This window comes from Orussus abietinus, unplaced genomic scaffold, assembly GCF_000612105.2.
Source record: "Orussus abietinus isolate OABI.00-Male unplaced genomic scaffold, Oabi_2.0 scaffold291, whole genome shotgun sequence".
Lineage (NCBI taxonomy): Eukaryota > Metazoa > Arthropoda > Insecta > Hymenoptera > Orussidae > Orussus > Orussus abietinus.
In genome coordinates this window covers 7,492-26,159 of record NW_019394451.1, presented here as the reverse complement: position 1 = coordinate 26,159, position 18,668 = coordinate 7,492, and the positions used below count along the sequence as shown (strand labels likewise).

Genomic DNA, 18,668 nt, shown 5'->3' with positions numbered 1-18,668 from the left:
TCACCAAAGTAACGAAAAACTATCGACAGATTAATAATATAGTTGTAATTTATTTAGAATTTCCTACAAACGAACGATTTAAGATGGATATGCTACAGCAAGTATTCAACTACAGCATCCAAGAACTAAGAGCTACTTCTCTTACGACGTTCGACGATCGCAAAAATCCTCAGAGCGATTTTGCGATTAGGATTACGAAATAAATAAAGCCCCGTCCCTCATAGAGAAAATCTCACGGTTGATCGTGGTGCATTAATCACCAGGATTATTCTTTCGGTTCACTCTATGAGCCATCTACAGGGTTCATCTTAGTTTAGGGTTCAGAGTTCACCCATTGATCTATAAAGAACGTAACAGAATTCCTGGCAACGGTTTATACATTGCTATTCTTGTCGAAAATGGAGTCGAGAAGTCCTGTACAATTTTTCTCTACGGTGCATAATTTACCTGTAATCATAAAAAAAAAAAAAAAATAGCCAATCAGGTGAATTAATTGGTAGGACTCGAATTAGCTGCACTCTGTTGCCTGCGACGTTTAAGGTGAAGTGAAACCTCCCTTAAATCGGTCGGTCCGAATAAGACACTTTCCTTTTTCTAAGGAAATTTGAACGAATCATCCAAATTATTGACACATGACTCGTGAGCACCGAGGAATTATCCTGACACTAGAAATTTGGATTTTTGACCAAATTTACTTTAACTTAGCACAGGCCAGATCCAAAATTGCGTCGAGCTCTCATATTTCGATCAATATACAATTTTTGAGGGCTCTAATACGAGAAACGAAAGTGTCGGGATAATTGCACGACGATTTAGAATACTCTGGTAATTGAGAAACTCGCATTTTAACGAGATAGAGGTAAAAAATCTGTCTTACGCGCTTCTATGCTAAAACGATGGTAATACGAGGTCTCGGAGTGAAAATTTAGTTGACTCGGAAATCACAGATGGCGTAGGGACTCCCTCTGCAGTCACTTGGGGCCTCAGAAACCATGAATCCATATGATTTCTGGGGTTTAACTAAGATTTCTTTATAATTATTGTACGAAAAGGACAGGTGGAGTATGCCATTTAGTACAATACCCGCTATAATTCGACACAGCTGTCGATATAAAAACGAACGTCGGCAACGTAGGTGTTTAGAAGAATCTTTTTCACCGACGTCGATCAAGTTCCTCGACGTGTTTCACTTCACCTTAATGTGTCGACGGGCCCTGTATAACACTCGATGCACTGAGGGAACCTCCGGCATTAATACATAGATCAGTGAGTTCATAATTTTCTCAGCAGAGAGCATTAAAGTCGCAGACAATGGGGCATGTTATATTTAGCCCCAAAGTAGTCCGATCAGTGGAACAATGCAGTGCCTAATGGGAGGATGCAACTGTTGGTAGATCAATGGCTCGCTAGGAAGTGTTTTTGTCCTCAGTTAGTACATCCTCCCTGCTGTTGATGGTATTCGCAGGTCCTGGCGAAGAGTTATCCTGGTCGTTCTGCAGCTGTGCCTGCCACATGCCATGGTAGATTCCTTGCTGCGAAATGAGCTCTTCGTGTCTGCCCCTCTCAACAATTTCACCCTCCTTCAGAACGAGAATCTCGTCCGCGTGAATTATGGTGGACAACCTGTGCGCAACGATTATGGTGGTGCGATTTGCGCAGACTCGGTTCAACGCTGCCTGAATGTTTCTTTCGGTCTGCGTATCGAGAGCACTGGTGGCTTCGTCGAGGAGAACTATCTTCGGAGCCTTGAGCATGGTTCGGGCTATGGCAACTCTTTGCTTCTCTCCTCCGCTGAGCCTAAGACCTCTTTCTCCAACCTAGGAGGTGGAAATAATTTGGTATTATGTAATTCTGAGTATCGTAACTCGATGATCTACCGCAAAGAATTCAGAAGTCCCATAGAAGCCCAGATCCTATGTTAGCGCTTGATGCTATAAAAGTTGGTTAACAAACCAGAAGTTAGAGTGAAAGAGAGACCGCATGTGTTAGCCAACGATATCTCACATAAGGGAGGAAGAGAGACGCATATAGAAAGGCGAGTATTGTGTGTAAGATAAATAAAGAATGCAATTCGCTATATATCGCCAATGAGGGAGACGATTACAGCGCCGCCATCCGTTGGCTAACGTACTATTTATCGAGCATCGAATGTCTGTATCCTTCTGGGCTTTTATGGGAACTTCTGAATTCATTTAGTACTACCAAAGGATTCAGAAGTCACATAGATGCCCAGATCCTATGTTAGCGCTTGATGCTCTAAAAGTTGGTTAACAAACCAGAAGTTAGGGTAAAAGAGAGACCGCATGTGTTAGCCAACGATATCTCACATACGGGAGGAAGAGAGACGCATATATAAAGGCGAGTATTGGGTAAAGATATAGAAAGAATCTAATTTGCTGTATATCGCCATAAGATTAAGAGAGATGGGGGAGATGATTACAGCGCCGCCATTCGTTGGCTAACGTACTATTTATCGAGCATCGAGCGTCCGTATCCTTCTGGGCTTCTATGGGGACTTCTGAATTCATTTGGTACTACCAAAGGATTCTGAAGTCCCACAGAAGCCCAGATCCTATGTTAGCGCTTGATGCTCAAAAAGTTGGTTAACAAACCAGAAGTTAGAGTAAAAGAAAGACCGCATGTGTTAGCCAACGATATCTCACATAAGGGAGGAAGAGAGACGCATATAGAAAGGCGAGTATTGGATGAAGATAAATAAAGAATGCAATTCGCTATATATCGCCAATGGGGGAGACGATTACAGCGCTGCCATCCGTTGGCTAACGTACTATTTATCGAGCACCGAGCGTCTGTATCCTTCTGGGCTTCTATGGAGACTTCGGAATTCTTTGTCTATCGTCAGTAATTCTTACCTGAGTTTCATATGCATCAGGAAAGCTGAGGATCCTTTCGTGGATGTCAGCATTCTTGGCAGCTGCGATTATGTCAGCCTCTGGAGCATCTATCTTTCCATATTGTATATTGTACTTAATAGTATTATTGAAGAGCACAGTATCCTGCGGCACTACACCTGTGTTCAATGAACAAACAAAATTACAACGGCGTTAATAATAACTAAGGATATTTGCTAGGCTAGAAGTATGGAAAAATATATATTTTTTTTAATTGATTCCTGATTGCATAAGGCTTTGAAAATGTACATACAATGGGATTTGCTTCGAAAAAATAAGGGAGTCGTAAAGGTCTGCAAGAGTGCGCCGCAATTAGTGCATGGAAATAACTAAATCAGAACTACGTCATGGTATGTTTATAATCGTTGGTGAAAGTATTTTCCACATTTTCCCATCTGACTCTTTAATATTCCATTTCTACGATATACTACATTGTTCGAGCTAGGGTTCTGAAATTCTTCATTTTCGATTTTAAGCTTCCAAGAAGCGTAAAATATCAAAAACGCGAACGGACCACGCCATGTTGGTTCTAGTCCATGATAAATTAATACATTTCTTATGAAAAAATGAAATTTTCTGAGTTTCATGACCTACTGTAGAGCCACCATATTCACATGGTAAAATTTGAAACTAATCGGTACACCCAATTCGGAGAATATTTTCACCAACGATTTGACTTATATAAATATATATAAGAGAAATCCCACTGCAAGAGGTTATGTAAACAGGCCTGTATAAACAGTAAATATTATAAACATATTATTACCTATGGCACTTCTTAGAGAGGCTTGTTTGACCGTCTTTACATTCTGTCCATCGATGGAGATGGCACCTTGTTCGACATCGTAGAACCTGAAGAGCAACCTGATGATAGTTGATTTCCCAGCACCCGAAGGCCCAACTAAGGCTATAGTCTTTCCTGCCGGAGCTATAAAACTGACGTTCCTTAGAACGATTCTGTCTGCGGTATAGCCGAATGTTACGTTGGAAAACTCAACATGTCCACGCTTCACTATTAATGGCCCAGCACCAGGTGCATCGATTACCTCCTTTTCTTCTCGGAGCAATTCAAACATATTTTCCATGTCAACAAAGTTCTTTTGAATGGCCCTGCAACCAATTAAAGGAAGATAGAATCAAAATGGTACAAGATTGGTGAAATAATTTGTAGTTGTTCGGAGTATGGCAGAAAATAATGTATAGTTGTTTAGTTATTAAATATGGTGTTCAACTCTCAGACGACTAACACCATATTTGAGATTTGCTTAAACATACCTGTAGTATGTTCCAAACCAATTCAAGGGAACATACAACTGAATAATGTAACCAGCGAACAGTACGTAGTCACCGATGGTCAAGCCTTCGCCAGCTACAACCTATGTACAAAAAGCAGGAGTTAATGTGACAATTCTTTTTTAATTAGCCATAATAAAAATTAATAATAACCATAATCTTTTTTAATTAGCAAAGTATTTACTGGGTGAGTCAGGAAAGTTGTCTAATTAAAGTACGATTTTATGCGATTCAATCATACAACATTGATTGTAATGAAAAAAAAAAAGTTAACGTAGAAAGCTGCGCAACAGAACTGACACTTCTGTAGTAGCTAATGTTTTTTCAATTGAAATTGCAATTTAACATTAAAAAAGAGAAAGTAGTCTTCTCTTTATCCAAATGAATGTTTCAATTTTGGTATTACGCAACCTTCACATGAATTGAATTTACCCCACCGCCTCTAAAGAAGTTGCACTTAAAAAAAAAATCACAATCTGCAAAGAACTAAAGTTAACTTAAGGTGAAGTGAAACCCCCTCAAATCAGTCGCTTCGAATAAGACACTTTGTTTTTAAGGGTATTGGATCGAACCGTCTGAAATTTTGACACATGACTCATGAGCACCAACGAATTATCCTGACACTAGAAATTTGCATTTTTGACAAAATTACCTGTTATCTGGTGTTTAAATATTATGTCGATATAAAAACGAACATCAGCAAAGTAGGTATTTAGAAAAATCTTTTTTACCGGCGTCGATCAAGTTCCTCGACATGTTTCACTTCACCTTATGAACACCGAGTACTCTACCATGTGCAAGCAGAGCAGAGATCCAGCGAGAAGTCCTCCACAGACAATAACATTCTGTATGGTGTTTAGAATGTTCAGCGTAACCATGGATTTCCATTCCTCGACTTGAAAATTAAGAATGGCCTTTCTGTAGCTGTGGACTTCATATGCCTCCGCACCGTAATATTTGACCGTTTCAAAATTAAGTAGACTGTCCACGCTGCGCGCCTTTTGGGCATTATCGGCGAGATTCATTCTCCTCTGAAACTTCGTCCTCCATTCGGTGACAGTGATGGTTGCAGCTATGGAAAGGTAACGAGAGAAAAAAAAGAGAGGGAGATAAAAGGATGAACGTCATTATTTACGTCATATGGGAAGAAATTCCGAAGAGAAGATCAAATCGTTAGGTGAGGCTTACCGATGTATAAAGTCATTGTCAAGAAGACGATTAGGCCGAACCACTTGTTGAACGCTTCTACAAAAAAGATCACAGCGATCAGGATATCAACTATGGTAGGCAAGATAGAGAACAGGATGTAGTTGAGTAGATTATTTATCGAGTCGGTGCCTCGATCCATGATCTTAAGCACTTCTCCAGTCTTTCGACTCAGGTGCCATCGCAGACTCAGACCATGCAAATGGCTGCAGAAAGATAATCATGAATTAATTAATGTATACACGTTTGTGCTTTTAATATCGCTTAATCCGTGCTTGACTTGGCATGGTCATAATCAGCCGATGAAATGTTCATAAGTGATTCCTCATTTTTGCGTACCTGAACAGTTCCACCTCAATCTCACGAGTTGTATACTGCTGTATACGAATCCAAAGAAAGGACCGTAAATTATTAAGTACTCCCATGCCTCCCGTGCCACCACCTTGTAAGAACTTGAATGCTACATAGGTCAGTATCAAGTCCCACCTAAAAAAGAGACAACAATTGTTAACTATCCTTGTGTTAAGCTTTTATGAATCGATAAGATGTACCACGACAACCCTTGCCTTTTTATTAGCTATTATGCCCTGAATAAATCCAGACTACCTATTACATCGATCTTAAAAACTTATAGCGCGTCGCTTCAAAAATTTTCACCTATGTATAGCGACAAGTACAAAGGAAATTCATATAATTATTAATAAAATAGTGTTTCTCTGCATTCTTCTTTCGATACTGATTATAATCGATGGCCTATTTATTGTAACTATTAATATGATCACTGACTTAACAGTGACAGTTCTTGTATGGCCACTGTTTCTTTCAAGTATCAGGCAACAGTTATCGAGAATGTTAAATAGCTGTATCTGATTGAATTAATTTAAAATAAGAAAGTTTTAAGCACATATTTCTTTTAGTATTACCTGAACACACCAGGAGTATCAGAAATACTGTTCACGATCAGTTTATTATATATCTGTACGTAAAGGTTAATGACTCGTCCCATTCCCAGGAGTGCGAAGCAGAGGAAGACCCTGAATTGCAGCAAAACGTCCGCTTTCGGCCAGAGGAAGGGTGCGAGAACTTTGACTTTGGACCAGGCGTTTTTCCAGGTTGAGCCTTCGTCATCGGGTCTCTGCAATCGGACATTCACTTTGCGTATTACAATAAATCGATCGTTTCCTACATGACACTGGCCAGTCATTTTCATATCTGCGCGAGACACGAGCAGAATCCACTAAGCGATTCTTTCTCTGAAAGAGAAAACGACCGAAAATGCCGGTCTCGAGAACTAAGGAGGTTAGGTGCGTTCGCAGATGTCTTGGAACTTTTCCCAAACGGAAAATAGACGTGTTAGAAAATAGGGAGTGCACATCTACGGGGTGACTTCAGACTTTCGAGTGCATTACATGACCGATTCGTTTTCTAGGAAAAATTTAGTTATGTGCAAAGTAATGAGGGAAAGAAACGTTTAAAAACGCTCTAATTATTCAGTACTTCTCGAGGAAAATGATAATGTTCAGACGATAAGATATAATGGAAGAGAAATGTCTTTGTATGTTTTGGATTGAAGTTATTTGTACTTTAAATGACCAGCTTGGTGACTATTAGTTTTTAGACTTATTGAAAAGGAAAGCGAACTCACATTGTAGTAGTAACGTGAACGTGTCTCAGCCGTATCATTGAAAGTATGATACTCATTGTCTGAGCTGCCAATCACTCCAGGTGCTCGTAAACCGAGGGCGAAGATCATTAAACCGCTGACATAACGGAGAACGAAGAGGGCCATTTCCACCCGATCGGTCGTGCTGAGGACAGGAGAAGGAGAATGGGAATCATATTGTCATCTTTTAGGTACTTAGGAGAGGATTTGGGTATACACACGAGTCGAGCTGGAACCACCATTCAAACTTCTTGATATTGATAAAGACAAGATTGTCAGATACAAATGCCAACGTCCAGAACCCAAGGAGTACTAATCCATGGCCTCTAGTCGGGACGCTTGGCAGTTGCTTGTGTCGTTCCACACGTAGAATGTGAACAGAGTATGGGTAGGCGATCATCCTTAGAACCATTCCAAGAATCTAACAGTAAAAACGTGTACATAGTTAATTTTCTTTGTATACATCTGTAAAACGCTAGTATCGGTTTAATTTAATCAATTGTTCTTACCATGTAACCATATATAGTTTTGTTGTCAAGCACCAAACCATGAAGACCCAGTCGAACAGCAGCAAGGAGCGGAACAAAATATAGTAGTAACTTCTGCATAGTGTACAATTTACTCTTAGGAAGCATATTTTCATTGGTGTCTGTTCCATATTTCCTGTACATCCATAATTGGATTGTCCCAAAGATTAACAAGTAAAATGAAACAATCAAGGTGGAAACTGTATCCATAAAACACTCAGACATTCCATGATTCACCCAAATTTCACCAAACGTAACATTCGGAGGGCAGTAGGTCATAGAATATGTTGCATCTAATCCAACTACATCGTCACCATCTGAAGATAGGTCTTCCATGTTATCCATATGATTCTTTTTGTATCGTTAGGTATTTCAAAAAATGCCGTACTCTTCGATTGGTTATTTATTGGCTACAAAGCGGCGTATCATAAGATTTTATTACACTAAGCGTTATTTTCCACTGCTGACCTCCTGGTCTGTAAATAATGATACTCTGCAAGCCCCTAGAACACACATCGTTGTATCGTTAAGTATTTAAAAAAATGCCGTACTCTTCGATTGGTTATTTACTGGTTACAAAGCGCCGTATCATAAGATTTTATTACACTAGGCGTTATTTCCCACTGTTGACCTCCTGATATGTAAATAATGATACTCTGCAAGCCCCTAGAACACACAACACAATATCAGCTTCATATCGCAAACCAAAGATACGTCATCTACGTGATATAATCTATATTCTATACGAAGCAAAAATCCTTAGCTAAGAAAAACCAAGAGATAAGATTGCTGGTTATTACGATTGATATGCTGCAGTTAAAGAACTCCTGCCACCGAAAGTTAAGATTCTGACATACTGTTTAAACATCATAGTTAATAATTTTTGTACAGACTCCTTTTGTAATAATTAGAATTGAATTACCCTTACCTAGCATAACCTTGCAATTCTTATGAGAAACCGGCACCTGACTCGATTCTTTTGCGACTGAGTAGATCATTTAGCTGCGATGTCACCGAATTGCAATTCTTGTTACAAGATTTGTATTATAATTAATTTTTCACTTGTTCCCAAATCTAAATTTCCAAATCATCGGAAATGTATAGTTGTCGGTCCGCGGGCTCTTTCAAAAAGTGAATTGTCATGTTACAGCTTGCGTAAGTGCTAAAGACAATAGCTGCATTATTTGCGATTTAAATATTTATCACTGCCTTGTTCCATTGTAACTAACCTCAAAATCCAAGCGGTGAGCATTAGTATAATCCACCATGGAATACGATTGTCGAGTCCTTAACCAGATATTTATCTACAATGCAAACAATTACATTGTTATTTCTAATTAATAAAGCCTTGTAATCAAATGAGACTCGGTGATCCTTCTCGCGTAAAAGATTTTTGACAGTTGTAAATCTTCACCATGGACGTAAGAATATTTGGACAGATCCCGAAGTCCAATTTTGGACAAAGAATTCAGAAGTCTCCATAGAAGCCCAGAAGTATGTACAATATATTTCAGTGGATGGGTCGCCATTGGCGACAAGTGCGCGAGCCGCCCGTATTCTCCACTGAGGGCAGCACAGTATGCAATCGCAACTCTGCCCGTGAGCAACCACCCAACTCATCTCTGCTTATGGTAGCTTCCACTCTTTCTCATTCTCTTCGCATCCCTGGGTGGAAGAAGGTGGAAGAAGGTGAGGGTTAACGATCGTTTACGTTTATCAAGTATTTTTTAACTCGAGGAAGCTTGTCGAGATACCTTTGATTACGAAACTATAGTAATTAGAAATGACAGTGTAGTTTTTTCCATTGTAGATAAATATATTGTTGAAAATTCGACGATTGTTTTCCACGGCGAATTGCACCGGTACTCACCGCTGGAATTTTGAGGTTAGTTATCATCGAACGAGGCAGAGATGAATATTTAACATGTTGAGCGCGGCGTCGTTCCCAAGAAATCGACAGTGGACTTTCCGTTTACACGGCGTCGGTTCCTAAGAATCGACAGCATTAATAATTCCATATGAAAAAATTGAATTAGATGCTTCATATTAGAATTACAATGTTATAGAGGGTAAGGGTCATATATTTAGGATTTTTGCAAAAGGATTTGTTATTAATCATATGTATAACATTCGTCACGATACTTATAAAGAAATTGCTATCACATTGTAGTATGGTGGTGTTTCAAAAGATTCTGAAGTAGTTAAAAATTATACGTTCATGGGAGGTCCTTTGCATCTTGTTCATGTCCTTCCGTTTTAAAATCTATAATAAAATAAAATATACAATCGTCGTCAGGATAGGAATTCATGCATACTAAAAAGAACACAAAAAAGATGTCTAATTAACATGTGACTTTTGGATTTCCAGCATTGAATTAAAGCGATATCAGACATTGTTAACGTTAAATTTACAGAAAGCATGAACATCAAAGAAATGAAGAGTAAAGTGGGGTTGACATATTTGAACACGAATAATCGAGGCAAAGAGAATATACAAATGTGGAGGTACAATCAAAGCAAGGCAAACTACCTTTGATTGTTATCCACCCGTTCATTGCCTGGGTTTGTTATTTGACCATTCATTATCTCAAATGAATTACGAGAACCATTGATGGCTCGTCTGTTAATTTTTTTAACGAAACCGTGTCTTCATTTGACCATTCATTGTCTCAAACGAGTTATCAAAGCCATTGATGGTTTTTCTTTTAATTCTTTTATCGAAACCGTGTCTTTATTTAATTCATGTAAAGTATAAATTAATACAAATTCCGTAATGTCCATTCTCCCTCACGTTACAAATGTCGTAAGAATCTTGAAATATCTCATAGAACGGAAACATATATTTCCTAGAATATTTTGCATTAAGTGTATTCTTAAGAACGCGCTCTAGATAAACACCAATGCGTACTTTGACTCTCTCCTTATCCTTGACTGAAAAGTAGACCACAAACTGCTTCGAAATGACCCCATCGAAAAACAATCAACAACTAATCTTATACCCAGAAACTGAAACCGTTACACTCTGCTCTAACAAATTGGTACTTCCGAATAATTTCCTCCTGTTATATCATCCTCAACAAATTACTGAAAAGAATTCCCCTCCGATCCCAAAAATTAAATCTTGGTATCGATATGTATTAATTGATGTGATCAGTCGATATCATCCTCAATGAATTACTGAAACGAATCTCCCTCCGATCCCAAAAATTAAATCTTGGTATCGATATGTATTAGTTGATGTGATCAGTCGATTATCATTATCAGTCGATATCATCCTCAACGAATTACTGAAAAGAATTCCCCTCCGATCTCAAAAATTAAATCAGTTCACTTATGGTATCGATAACGCTTTTCGTGAAAGTGTAAAAAGAGTAGGCAAAACGAACAAACCTTGAGATAGTAGTACAAATACTATAACGTTAGTACGGTTGGCAACCCTGGGGTCTTCTGGGGTAGGGAAAGGTGGGGGAAAAATCCCATTGTGGGGTTTTTCGAGGGGAAAGCTAGGGAATGGTGTGAGGGGTTTCCGGCAGTCCTAATAGAACGTTAGTTCGAAATATTCGGAGGAGTCTCAATTCGCATTTGAAAGGTGAAGGCAGAGAATACGTCTCTCTCTATTAACGAACAGTTTAAGCAGTGCAGTTTAACATTAGTGACCTAGAGATTCGGTATAACTAAGATTTAATTTATAATAAACATTTAGTAATATCAAATAACGAAATCCAACAGATTTTCTATGGATTTCGAGGCGACGACAATGGCCACGGAGATGGGATGTGGACGGGATGGGATGTGCTCTTGCGCCAAGATTCTTTCATCAAGTTCATCCGGAAGGTCACGGGTCTACTCTGCTAGGTACGCTTTCGTAATTGTATCAGAATGTATTTCTTATTTTCCGAGTAGTTTTCAAACCATATACCGTATTACTCATCCTTGGCTTCTCCCCCTCGTGTTCGTCTACCCTTAGGCTGTGTACAATGGCGGACATGAATGCCTCCCCTGCAGATATGGCATCGCCTGTGCAGGATTGGAGGGCATCGATGTCTCCCNTTTGCGAAAAAGAGATTCTCGGTTTGCACGGGGTAGAATCGACGTTTCTTGCAAACGGATGGCAAGAATTCGATCTTGTTCAATATGCAGTTTCGTATAAGCAAACTGACTATGCAGCATGTCGTACATTAAACACGTGTTCGCCGTTTGCGAAAAAGAGATTCTCGGTTTGCACGGGGTAGAATCGACGTTCCTCGCAAACGGATGGCCGGAATTCGATCTTGTTCAATATGCAGTTTCGTATAAGTAAACTGACTGTGCAGATATATATATATTTCATATTACCTTCAGATGATATGTATTCCGTTAAGAGGTCTGCACATTTATCAGAGGTTAATTTAATTCCTTCCAGTTCCTTAAAAAGATATATGCATGTTAATTGCCTTGAATCCTTGTTCTGGAATACGAGTTTAGTGCATTTCATTTGAATAAATTCCACTCTATATATTCGAGAGACTGATAAAGTCCAATAAGGATTGGATGTCGTTTTTCGTTTCTTTTCGCGTCAACGGATTATGAGGCGAAGGCAAAATGAGGCATTCACTGGAATTAAAATGTTGAATTTTTTATATTATTTTCCAGGCTTTTTACTGCGTGGGACACGCACCGGCTATCTTGAATCGATCTGCGAATTGGATCGGTTCGCACCTGTTTTGGAGACATAAAGACAATCGAGGCCCCCCCATGCTAATCAGCACTCTTGATTAGGGATTTAATGGGACCAACCGAGCCCTTGCAGAGCACACGGGATCAAAGGATTCGGTTTTTTTCTGCCGATGATTGTCATATCCGGAAGATCTTACAGCCAGTTACCTGATCCTATTTACACCGTTGATCAGCCACCGGGAGAACAATGAAGTTTTCTGTTGATGATTGTCATATCCGGAAGATCTTACAACCAGTTACCTGTTTCTGCATACACCGTCGATCAGCTACTGGGAGAATACCATCAATGGAGTTTTCTGCCGTTTATTGTCATATCCGGAAGATCTTACAACCAGTTACCTATTTCTACTTACATCGCTGATCAACTACTGGGAGAATACCATCAATGCAGTTTTCTGCTGATGATTGTCATACCCGGAAGATCTTACAACCAGTTACCTGTTTCTGCATACACCGTCGATCAGCTACTGGGAGAATACCATCAATGCAGTTTTCTACCGATAATTGTCATATCCGGATGATCTTACAACCAGTTACCCGTTTTTACTTACACTGCCGATCAACTACCGGGAGAACACCATCAATGGAGTTGTCTGCCGATTATTGTCATATCCAGACGATGTGACAACCAGTTACCCGTTTCTACTTACACTGCCGATCAGTTATCGGGAGAACGCTATCAATGGAGTTTTCTGCCGATGATTGCCATACCAAGATCTTACAACCAGTTACCTGTTTCTACTTACATCGCCGATCAACTACCAGGAGAACATCATCGATGGAGTTTCAGCAGTCTTCGATTACGTAGTAAGTGCACTATGGATATATCCGTATCGAATTCGAAGACTTCTCCCTCTGGTGGGAAGTTTGCAGCATAAATGGGGGAGTCAGATCCTGTCCATGTGTTTTGAAATCGATTCGCAAGATAATAGTTGGATAATTAACCGTTTGACTGCTACGCGGCGCAAAAGCGCTGCGTTCATTTGTCTCGAAAACCGCGACGCAGTGCTTTTGCGCTGCGAGTTTCAGTGTTTCTTTGTTGCTCCGCAGTTTTCGTGCGTTCTTGCAAAAATTGCTTAGCAGTCAAACGGTTAAGAAAAACGTATTTTTAAGACGTAGAGTTAAAACATTGGGTTGTCCCAAAAGTTCGTGCCGGTCTTCATATTATATAGAAAAAATTACTTAAAAACGTGAAATTTAACAATATTAGTCATTAATATAATTCCCTTCGTTGTTGGCAACGTCTTCTCAACGGTTAGGCAATTCTTCGACCCCTCGTTTGAAAAAAAAGTAAGATGCTAAAATGTTGAACATTTAAACGGTACGAATTTATGGGTCAACCCTGTACTTTATTTCAAAGTTAAACTTCTACAATTGTAATTGCGTTTTATCAGCGTAAGTTAGGTTTGGTACTATCGTAAGAAAATCCTCTCTTTTAAACCTGCTAAAGAAATCTGTTCCTTTTTCGTTATTTGGTAGAAATTTGAGAAACGGAGAATTTGATGGCGAGAGGAGACGAGGAACTAATCGGAGCTTCACGAATTTTAGGACAGGAATAAAATGGTGAAAGTTCGAGACGATTGAATAATAGGGACCAAGAGAATGTCTGGTTGATTATTGAGAGCACATAACGTTTTGTAACAAATCTGCTTAGGCACAAAGCACACAGAAACTATTGGACATATGTGCCCATAATTATGAAAGTGGTCTAAGTCAAAATTAACAAAAAAAATGAGTTTATCAGTTATTTCACACCATATTATTTCAAACGAAATTAATTCAATGTAATTTCGAAACAAAAAGTATATGACTTAGACCACTTTCATAATTATGGGCACATATCAACTGTGGCATTCTCTCACATTAAACACATGGGGCGGTACTCTTACCTCACTTTTAGCGTTAAATCATTAATTTTAATCATTTAAATGCTATATATAATAGACCTCATTACCGCTAAAAATGAGGAATGTGTATGAGCCATGACTTGTCTTGTTCATGGGGTATGAGGTATGTGTATGAGCCTTGGTCTTGTTCATGGCGTTTAGCCTTGGATTCCTAAAATTATTCGCGTTTACACGACGCGTTCAGTGAGACACCCTGGTCTTGTGGCGATGCATATACGTTATGCCGAACCACAGTTTGCAAATTGAAATTTGAGCCATGCAAGGCAAACACTTGCTCGCCGTTTGCGAAAAAGAGGGTCTTGGTTTGCACGGGACAGAATCGACGTTTCTTGCAAACGGATGGCAAGAATTCGATCTTGTTCAATATGCAGTTTCGTATAAGCAAACTGACTATGCAGCATGTACATTAAACACGTGTTCGCCGTTTGCGAAAAAGAGATTCTCGTTTTGCACGGGGTAGAATCGACGTTTCTTGCAAACGGATGGCAAGAATTCGACCTTGTTCAATATGCAGTTTCGTATAAGCAAACTAACTATGCAACATGTACATTAAACACGTGTTCGCCGTTTGCGAAAAAGAGATTCTCGGTTTGCACGGGGTAGAATCGACGTTTCTTGCAAACGGATGGCAAGAATTCGATCTTGTTCAATATGCAGTTTCGTATAAGCAAACTGACCATGCAGCACGTTGTACATTAACCACGTGTTCGCGGTTTGCGAAAAAGAGGTTCTCGGTTTGTACGGGGTAGAATCGACGTTTCTTGCAAACGAATGTCCATCTCCCAATCTTCTCTAATGCACAATTTCGTAAAAGCAAACTGACTATGCAGCACGGCGTACATTAACCACGTGTTCGCGGTTTGCACGGGGTAGAATCGACGTTTCTCGGAAACGGATTACCGGAATTCGATCTTGTTCAATATGCAGTTTCGTTTAAGCAAACTGACCATGCAGCACGTCGTACATTAACCACATGTTCGCGGTTTGCGAAAAAGAGGTTCTTGGTTTGCACGGGGTAGAATCGACGTTCCTCGGAAACGGATGACAAGAATTCGATCCTGTTCAATATGCAGTTTCGTATAAGTAAACTGACCATGCCGTACGTCGTACATTAAACACGTGTTCGCGGTTTGCGAAAAAGAGGTTCTCGGTTTGCATGGGACAGAATCAGCGTTCCTCGCAAACGGATGGTTGCATTTCGATCTTCTTCAATGCGCAGTTTCGTATAAGCAAATTGACCATTGCAGCATGTTGTACATTAAACACGTGTTTGCCGTTTACCAAAAACGGATTCTCGGTTTGCACGGGGTAGAATCGACTTTCCTCGCAAATGGATTACCGGAATTCGATCATGTTCAATATGCAGTTTCGTGTAAGCAAACTGACCATGCAGTACGTCGTACATTAAACACGTGCTTAAGCACATGACAATAACAGATTCTCGGTTTGCACGGGGTAGCATCGACGTTCCTCACAAACGAATGTCCATCTCCCAATCTTCTCTAATGCACAATTTCGTAAAAGCAAACTGACCATGCAGCACGTCGTACATTAAACACCTGTTTGCCGTTTGCTAAAAACAGACTCTCGGTTTGCACGGGGTAGAATCGACGTTCCTCGCAAACGGATGACCGGAATTCGATCTCGTTCAATATGCAGTTTCGTAAAAGTAAACTTGGTGACAGCGCGTGTTGTCCACTGACAAACGATTTACCAGTTCGACTTTATTGCCGTGAGTATGCAACACCATGCCGCGCGGTTTCTTCTTCAAGTCAATGATTGATCATTTTGAGCTCATCTTGAAGTCACTTGATATATCACTTTCGAGGTGTCGTGTGATGGTCCGGGTAGCCCCGATTCAGATTTACGACGTATAAAGAATGTAATATTTTATTGGAAATAAATATGTGGGTCTCTCAGCTGCGTTCTACGCGGACGTTTCGATGTTGGTTGTGGCAATGATAATAACATATTAACTAAAAGATGTGCGGCAAAATCGAGGCAGAAAACGATGACTGAATACGTTGACTGAGCGAAACGTGACCACGATCGTGGCTAGGGGGTACGTCGTGACGATCGTATCGATATGGCTAAGACGAGCTACTGACTGTAACTAACCCATTCGCTCCACGATTCTCTCACATTCCACCCAGGTGCAGAGAGGTTAGGGAGCGCATCCCAGGATGTCTCTGACCCCCGAGTTCAGTTCTCTCACATATATCTATTATCGATTGGCATCGCCGGTTGAATTTGAAGCAATTTAATGAATACCCGCAACCCGAACGCGGATGGCAATTGAAGGAGCTCGCAAAGTATTCATTTACTACACCTCCTGGTTTCGACCCCTTCGACTCGCTCCTGGAGCAGTCGAAAGGCGAGGGCCAGCAAAGGACGCGGCCATAGAAAGAGGCCCCTACCGTTGATGAGGCTGAAAGAATCCTAACTTGATTAATTTCGATATCGTTAAGACGAGATACTGACTAACTGATTAAGGACGTGGCCACAGGAAGAGGCCCCTAGCGTTGATGATGCTGAAAGAATCCTAACCTGATTAATTTCGATATCGTCAAGACGAGCTACTGACTAACTGATTAAGGACGCGGCCACAGAAAGAGGCCCCTACCGTTGATGAGGCTGAAAGAATCCTAACTTGATTAATTTCGATATCGCTAAGACGAGATACTGACTAACTGATTAAGGACGTGGCCACAGGAAGAGGCCCCTAGCGTTGATGATGCTGAAAGAATCCTAACCGGATTAATTTCGATATCGTCAAGACGAGCTACTGACTAACTGATTAAGGACGCGGCCACAGAAAGAGGCCCCTACCGTTGATGAGGCTGAAAGAATCCTAACTTGATTAATTTCGATATCGCTAAGACGAGATACTGACTAACTGATTAAGGACGTGGCCACAGGAAGAGGCCCCTAGCGTTGATGATGCTGAAAGAATCCTAACCGGATTAATTTCGATATCGTCAAGACGAGCTACTGACTAACTGATTAAGGACGCGGCCACAGAAAGAGGCCCCTACCGTTGATGAGGCTGAAAGAATCCTAACTTGATTAATTTCGATATCGCTAAGACGAGATACTGACTAACTGATTAAGGACGTGGCCACAGGAAGAGGCCCCTAGCGTTGATGATGCTGAAAGAATCCTAACCGGATTAATTTCGATATCGTCAAGACGAGCTACTGACTAACTGATTAAGGACGCGGCCACAGAAAGAGGCCCCTACCGTTGATGAGGCTGAAAGAATCCTAACTTGGTTAATTTCAATATGGCTAAGTCGAGCTACTGACTGTAACTAACCCATTCACTCCACGATTCTCTCACATTCCACCCAGGTGCAAAACCCCTAATCGTAGAGAGCGCATCCTAGGATGCCTCCGACCCCCGAAGTTAATTCTCGCACGTAAACGCATTATGGATTGCCATCGCCGGTTGAATTTGAAACAATTAAATGAATACCCGCTATCCGAATACGGATGGCAATTGAAGGAGCTCGCAAAGTATTCATTTACTACACCTCCTGGTTTCGACCCCTTCGACTCGCTCCTGGAGCAGTCGAAAGGCGAGGGCCAGCAAAGGACGCGGCCATAGAAAGAGGCCCCTACCGTTGATGAGGCTGAAAGAATCCTAACTTGATTAATTTCGATATCGTTAAGACGAGATACTGACTAACTGATTAAGGACGTGGCCACAGGAAGAGGCCCCTACCGTTGATGCTGAAAGAATCCTAACCTGATTAATTTCGATATCGTCAAGACGAGCTACTGACTAACTGATTAAGGACGCGGCCACAAAAAGAGGCCCCTACCGTTGATGAGGCTGAAAGAATCCTAACTTGATTAATTTACATATCGGTAAGACGAGCTACTGCCTAACGCATTCACTCCACGGTTCTCTCACATTCTACCCAGGTGCAAAACCCCTAATCCTAGAGAGCGCATCCCAGGATGCCTTCGACCCCCGAGTTCAGTTCTCGCACACAAACGTATCATCAAGTGCCACCGTCGGCTTAGTTTAAGAAAGGCAAGGAAAAATATGGAACCAGGAGGGCTGTGTGACTTCCCGGCACTCGACGAAGTATTTCAAACCGAGATCTACCGCGGACGCAGGAGTCTAGTCCTGGTCTAAGTTGACACAGAAACAACAAAGGAAATATGCGTGGCCACTCGTGAGTTGACGAGAGGTCGTCCCGTCGACTCGCGGTTACTCGGATATATCGGGTAACATACAACCGACCTCCATGCCGGTTCGGACATTTCATCCCATGGGGCATGGCGGGCGTCCGAGGAACGGAAAGTTGCGACTTACCGGCGGACGTTCCCTTTGTTTCGTGCGGTACTTCCCTAGGAGTACTTTCCTGAAGGAGACTCGGGGTTTGAAGCCTTGGTTCCATCTGCTTCCGCTTCGAAGTTGGTTTTGACTAAAGTCC

General features: G+C 40.9%; 1 protein-coding gene and 1 long non-coding RNA gene across 4 annotated transcripts; one reads left to right on the top strand and one right to left on the bottom strand.

The window, feature by feature from the left end:
• Nucleotides 1-30: 30 nt before the first annotated feature.
• On the bottom strand, nt 31-9,048 carry LOC105698634 (ATP-binding cassette sub-family B member 6, mitochondrial). 3 transcript variants are annotated; one of them, XM_012423054.2, is made up of 14 exons: nt 8,831-9,048; nt 8,530-8,763; nt 8,172-8,267; nt 7,584-8,104; nt 7,296-7,495; nt 7,057-7,219; nt 6,335-6,546; nt 5,751-5,897; nt 5,394-5,617; nt 4,997-5,277; nt 4,188-4,288; nt 3,679-4,022; nt 2,874-3,031; nt 31-1,817 (listed from the first exon to the last, which is right to left on the bottom strand). In XM_012423054.2, the coding sequence occupies exons 4-14, from the start codon at nt 7,944-7,946 to the stop codon at nt 1,407-1,409; spliced, it is 2,604 nt and encodes an 867-aa protein (XP_012278477.1). In that variant the 5' UTR covers nt 7,947-8,104; nt 8,172-8,267; nt 8,530-8,763; nt 8,831-9,048; the 3' UTR covers nt 31-1,406. The 3 variants fall into 3 exon arrangements, with proteins under 3 accessions (XP_012278477.1, XP_012278469.1, XP_012278487.1); XM_012423046.2 differs by having other exon boundaries at nt 8,207-8,267; XM_012423064.2 differs by lacking the exon at nt 8,530-8,763 and having other exon boundaries at nt 8,207-8,267.
• Nucleotides 9,049-9,252: 204 nt separating this feature from the next.
• On the top strand, nt 9,253-14,928 carry LOC105698453. The gene is made up of 4 exons (XR_001103925.2): nt 9,253-9,290; nt 9,412-9,486; nt 11,331-11,456; nt 12,234-14,928. It is a non-coding gene; the product is annotated as an uncharacterized LOC105698453 (long non-coding RNA).
• The last annotated feature ends 3,740 nt before the right edge of the window (nt 14,929-18,668 follow it).